This window comes from Dioscorea cayenensis, chromosome 9 (assembly GCF_009730915.1).
Source record: "Dioscorea cayenensis subsp. rotundata cultivar TDr96_F1 chromosome 9, TDr96_F1_v2_PseudoChromosome.rev07_lg8_w22 25.fasta, whole genome shotgun sequence".
NCBI classification, from domain to species: domain Eukaryota; kingdom Viridiplantae; phylum Streptophyta; class Magnoliopsida; order Dioscoreales; family Dioscoreaceae; genus Dioscorea; species Dioscorea cayenensis.
Genome location: NC_052479.1, coordinates 27565551 through 27572322, shown reverse-complemented (window position 1 = coordinate 27572322; position 6772 = coordinate 27565551). Strand labels below are relative to the sequence as shown.

At 29.7% G+C, this 6772-nt stretch overlaps 1 protein-coding gene across 1 annotated transcript; it reads right to left on the bottom strand.

Annotated features, from left to right (window-relative positions):
• Positions 1 to 1551: 1551 nt before the first annotated feature.
• Positions 1552 to 5960, bottom strand: LOC120269482 (beta-galactosidase 15-like). The gene is given in 20 exon segments (XM_039276816.1): positions 1552 to 1770; positions 1877 to 2156; positions 2251 to 2312; positions 2314 to 2463; positions 2567 to 2668; positions 2747 to 2860; positions 2955 to 3064; positions 3151 to 3436; positions 3542 to 3706; positions 3798 to 3857; positions 3859 to 3917; positions 4023 to 4110; positions 4217 to 4322; positions 4414 to 4502; positions 4604 to 4747; positions 4818 to 4910; positions 4997 to 5063; positions 5163 to 5275; positions 5556 to 5651; positions 5774 to 5960. Coding segments are annotated over 20 exon segments (2457 nt in total). The 5' UTR covers positions 5936 to 5960; the 3' UTR covers positions 1552 to 1659.
• Between the last annotated feature and the right edge of the window lie 812 nt (positions 5961 to 6772).

Below are 6772 nucleotides of genomic sequence, written 5' to 3'. Positions count from 1 at the left end.
TATATAAATATTAATTTTTATGTAAGAAGCAGTGAACTTATTTGATGGGAAGGCATATGAAAGCAAAATCATTAGGAATATTTCTAGAACTACATAGACAAAAAAAGATCTAATAAGACATTTAATTTAAAATTACTAAATTTAGAAAAATGAATGAAGATTTTGAAGAAGTAGGGGAGATGAATCATTTGATTGCGTTATTAGATGAGATGGATATATATTTATTGTGATAGTTTACACAAATATTAATATCCACATAATTTTGATTATAATAATATCGAGACAAATACATATACATTGAACAATCGTGAATGGGAAGCAATCAATAAAATTTGACTGACTTCATATAGATTTAAATAATTACTAATTAAAAAAAAATTAAAGATCTAGTTAAGCATACATTGAAAATTTTCCACTTATATACCCAAATCATTCATGTAAAATATAATTATTCCCCATAATTTTATTATAATTTTATATTTTATATAAGGGAAAAGTCAAATTTATCACTACCATACCTTCAAAAAATTCAACATGATTTACTTTGTTTTTTCATCAATAGTATTATATATATATATATATATATATAAAAACAATGTATGCGATACCAATGACCTTATCAAATAACAACCATGATATACCTTCAAAGATGAAAGTGATTAATTAAATAAAAAAGAAAATACATTTATTATATTGAACATTTTTGAGAGTGGAAATCATCTGCCTTAATTAGCTTTTATTTTAGTTTATTGTTTAACTTATTAACAAAGTTTTGGTTTACTTATTTTTATAAAAAAAAAATTACGTGGATAAAAAGTGGAATATATGATTTATTTATATCTATAAAATACAAATGAGATCATGATCTTTGAAGTGGTGCATGTGTGAAGACTGTGAAGACTATCAAAGTGAATGGCACATGCATTGGAAGAGGAGATTGAGTGGCTTGTGATTTCTAATATGGCATCAAGAAACAGGGAAAAGACTATCCATTATGAAGAATAACTTGTTCCACTTAAACTCCAAAGATACAAGATCTTCATGTGATGGTGTTTAGATTCTAAAGGGACCACAAAAACTTTGTTAGGACCACTGCACGCCTAACCAATTCAACCCTTATCAAACAATGCAACTTAATTTCTTCTTTCTCTCTTCTTACTTTTCAACCATTTTTGAGTGTCCAATTTGCTTTCTTTATAATTTATGAATTTATCATATGCATGCATGCATGCCAATTCATGGATATTCTTAGAATTCAATGATTTGTCGACGTACTTATTTATTTTTCAAAGCATGAGTATCTCATTGTTCTTTGTAAGGTTGTGCAAGCAAATCTTAGAGAAGATATGAAGATGTCTCTTGATATGTGTTTGTGTGCGTGTGTGTATATGTATGAATAAGAAAGAGATAAAAACATTGATGGTCAAGGATGACAACAAGCACACAGATATATAATTAAAGAGAGAAAAAGAAAAGTGCTATAATTATAGTTCAATCATATATATTATTAAAAGCAAATGATTACATATTATAATGTTTATCAATATCCATATAAAATCTAACTCAAAAGGAACAAACCTCAAATAACTTAGGAAAAAAATAAAAAAAGACACTTAAAAACAACCTAAATGAAAGAACTACTTAAGTAAATGAAGCTGATCAAGAGCAGACTGCTTGAACAGCCAAGCTCACAGGCATGTTCTTGCATTCAGAGTCACCGAGCACTCTCGCCGATCCTTTGATCGAGCACGCCATCTTTCCAACACATGCCTAAACAAATCATAAATCATTAGACTCAGATAGTTTCTGAGAATTATAATCCTAATTAACATGCTAATTAAACATGAAGGAAATCTTTTTATGCATTACACATTACCTTTTGGATTGCATCAAGAGCAATTTGAGAGTCACAAGTTCCCTTCTGGAATGCACCACACATGCCAACAGGATTACCAAAGCTTGCAAACTCAACATTTGAAATAGTTCTAGTTCCTTGGCAAGACAAAGTTAGGGTTTTTCCTTCTTCGACATGCCCGCAGACGGTTCCGACCACCATTGTCTGGAAGTTCACATTGAATGGTTCTCCACCGGCCTCTTCAAACAATATTAAAGTGTTTGGCTCTCCTTCTTTGAGGAATGATCTTGGTACATGATACCTATAAACAATAGAACATAAACTCAATCATACACACACATTTATATATGTATGCATACATAAGATTTGAGTATTTATATAATGTAAATACATACCAAATTTGACCAGGCTCGCCACAACCAGTTCGACAATGGTCATCAGGGACTGTATGGTTGTCTATAATCACACAGCTCGCAACCTTGATTGTTTGCAATGGTGGTTGGCCAATATCTCCCAAGGTTATTGCCATTCACCCATGCTACTCCCTTTCCCATGCCTTCCAAGTTCACCACCACTGCCTCAGTTCCAAGAGGAGCCTTGAAGGTTGTCTAATGATACATATAAACATTATACACACATTATGAGTACTAATATATGTTTATAAGTGATATAGATTGGTAACTGATAAAAAGGTTCATAAACATTGTTTACCTTGTACCAAGTGAAGGGTCTCATGGAAGGGACGGAATCAGTGTACCATTTGTCATTAGGGTTATCCATATATATTTCATTATCCTCACCATTCAATCCAACCTGATAATAATTCAATGTAAATGTTTCATGTTTTCTTTAATATATTAAATTTAATGTTTTAATGAATCAAATTCATACCTTGTATGCCCACAATTCAGATGATAAATCATGTTTCATACCACCATCTCCTATGAGGAACACTGGCCCGCCGGCAATTCCGGTCGGAACCAATTCAAAACGAGCACCATAATTCTGTTAACAAGTTCAGAAACATATATATACATGAAAATATAAAACTAATCAAGAAAAAAAAATAAAATACAAGAAGAATCTATTTATAACACACCGCATGACCAATTGTGCCACTAAGCAATGAAATATAGTTTTTCCCTTTTTTGATTTTCACACCAGCTTCAAATGTAAAGCTGAAATTTCCATCAGCTGCATATTGAGATCCTGAACACACAAACAAACACATATAAATTATAAATTATGATCAAATCAACCTCAATGAATTAATTATTAAGTGTGCATGCACTTACCAACGTGATCCCCATTAAGAAATGCATGAAGAACATGACCTTGAGTAGCAACTTGCAGAGTCATGTCCATATCATAAGGATGATCAAAAGTATTCATGTACCACAAGTAGTCACTTTTATCACCACTGCCAATAATCTGGTCTAAAAGCTTGTGATCACTAAAGTTCCCTAGAGCTCCTTTGAGAGTGCTTGTCATTTCCTCTGGTCTCCATGACCAACTTAGTTCTTCAGGCTCATCTTCAGCCTGGCTTCTCTTCTTCACCATTATTGATGTTTGAGTGTTCACCTGTAAATACAAACACATATGATGATACATACATATATAATATTATTACAAGATAATTAAGACAAAAGATTTGCATGCATATGTATATATAGATTTAATATGAACCTTAGCAGTGTTGTAAACTTCTTCTTTGCACTCTGGAAGAATACTGACAGAGGATGCAGGGACAAAGTAGTTTTGACCATGGTATTTTACAGTTGCATCAAGAGTGGTGTTTGAGTTTGAAATGAAGCAACCTGGTGTGATACCTTTTCCAGTGAATTCAGTGATCTAAAACCACCACAAAATACATATATACATGAGTTTCCAATTCATCGATGATAAAAGTAAACAAAAACTAGTATTAATAATTAGTTCATACTTGAACTCCGTTTTCAAGTTGTGTAGAGTTGTAGTTGCCATAAACAAGAGCTTTCTCCATTGATTTTCAACGCTGCATGAAGCGCCTTCAAGTGTCCCCATTTTGGTTGCCTTATATTTCCTATAAATAATAATAATAATAATAATAATCATAATCATATAATAATAATGATATTAAAATAAAATTAATTAATAAAAATAATAAAAGCATAAACTTTATACAAACCATATTCATCAAGGGGAGCATCATAATCATAACTAGTAGTGATATATGGTCCTCCTGATGTACGTCCAAAGTTTGTTCCTCCATGATACTGCAACATTCATTACTCTTAATGTTTAATCAAAAACAAAAACAAAGAAACATAAATAGATAATGCTTTATTAAATTAAATATAAATATACGATGTATATACAAACCATGTAATAGTTTTGCACTGTTCCATTGGTTTCAAAGAACCTAGCCACTGCATATGCTACATCTTCTGCCGGTCTATGTGGGTCTGGCTTGTCCCAATCCTTAAACCTATATATACATATATATTTCATGTTAAACTTAATTATATAATTATATAAATATAGAGATATATAGAGATGATAAGAGAAAACATATATACCAGCCAGTCCAGTTCTCAGTCCAAATCTTGGGACTGTTTGCATTGTTAGGTTGAAAATCATGACAATAGAATCCATTGCAAGTGTTTATCTGATGAAACATATAAGGAATTAATTAGCATGGATGATTACATGAAAATCAAGGTTAATTATTTTTTTAATGTTAATCTTATGAAATATAAATATTCATACCATTGGTTGCGGTGCATCAGCTTGTTGGCACATAATCCATGGAACACCAATGTCTAGAGATTGAGCCATGTTAGCACACCATTCAATGTAGTTTTTTGCAGCAGCTCCATATCCAGATTGAATGTTTCCATACTCATTCTCAATCTATCAGTTTTAATCATCAAATTAATCAAAAACATAATCTTAATTATTTAATTAACACTAATGATATCACCTGAGAGAGTATAATTGGTCCTCCTTGAGGTGCCAATAAGTTTTCTTTCTTTAACATATCCACAATCAATGTTGTGAATGTTTGCATCTCATCCTGTAATTAAGAAAAAATAATTAAAACACTATTAATATATAAATATAAATATTATTGATATAATTAATTCTGAATTAATATATAACCTTGAAGGGTTTGTTATCAGTTCTCATTTCCATCCCTGGGATTTGCCTCAACCAAGCAGGGAAGCCACTGAAAGAAAAAGAAAAAAAAAATGTTAAATAAACATTATATAAATTAAAGTTGCATGTAATTAGTGCTTAGTTAATCTAAAAAGGTTAATTAAATTACCCATAATCCCACTCTGCACAAACATAAGGACCAATGCGAACAATTGCATATAATCCAGCGTTCTGAATTTCTTTGATAAATCTAACCAAGTCTAGATTGCCTTCAAAGTTATACTACAAAAAAAAAAAGAAACAATAATTAATATTATATTCATCGGAAAAAAAACTTAATTAAATAGTAATTAAGTACTAATTAACGAAAATGCATATAGTATAGCGGTATTTGGCCTTATTAGAAGTATTGATGGTAACGAGTTACCGATTGTAGGTACAGACTCGCAGTTGAAACTCTTGATCCCCATATGAGAATGCTCAGGTTAGATGGCCGATTCCCGTGCACAAACTCGGATTATTGTTTTTGTAAAAAAAGAAAATTTAAGTATTAATTATTTACCTGACGTTTAACAGGCTCATGAGCATTCCAGAAAACATAAGTTTCAATTGCATCTAGACCTCCTTCTTTTGCCTTTTTAATCAATTCTGGCCACATCTGAACATCCAAATCATTGAAATCAATAAAATATTCAGAAATAATAAAAAAACTCACAAGCTTCAATGCCATATAAATTTAATTAATAAAACAAAAAAGCATGTATATATATGAAATTTTACCTCAGGAGTAGAACGGGGATAATGAATTGAACCAGAGATGATAATCCTACGTTGGCCATTAATGAGAAGAGCTCTTCCATCATGAGAAACAGTTGTAGAATAAGCTAAAAAACTAAGTAAAAAGAGAACCAAAACCACAACCAAAGACTTAGCCATGGCCATGTTTCTTAGTTCTAAGATCAATGATCTCAAGACCAAGATTGTTTGTGTATTATTATGACTCCTTTAAGGGTCTATTTATACTAAAAAAACAATATGATTAGGATAATAGTTTCATCTTTATCTTTTTCTTTAAATCTGGTAAATTTCGGATATTTATTTATTTTTCTTTGATTGGTTGATGAATTGTTGAAGTGGATTCCAAATTTAGATGTTTGAATATTTATATATATTTAGGAAACATTAATTGTGTTTGTGTATATCCATTGAATATAATGATTAGATTTATATACTGAAAAAGGGATGGTTTAATTTGCATTTATTGTGTCATTACAATTTTTAAAAATTTAAAAAATTTTGGGGATCTTGTAATAATTTAAAAATAAAAAAATTAATTTTTATTTTGTATTGTTGGTTTTAGATTGAAAAGGATTATTTTTTCAAACAATATGGTTAAGATTTATAGCAAAAGTTCAGTTTAGATTTACATAAAAAAAGATTATGTTTTGAATCGATATAGTTGAGATTTACAATGAAGTTTAAGTTTATTTCATTTTTTATAAATATATCGGTCTGTTTATCCATTTTTTTCTATATATATATATATATATATTAAGAGATATTTTTTTAACTTTTTTTTATTTTTAATAAAATATGATTTATCATATTATTCAATTTAACTGATATTTAAATATTTGACACTTTTTTTCTAGATACTTCTTGACAATTAGTACACTTGGAGCAAAAAAATAAAAATAAAAATAAAAATAATATTTTTAAAAAATAATAAAATCATTATTATTATTATTATTATTATTTTATTTTTATGTCTCTGTTTCG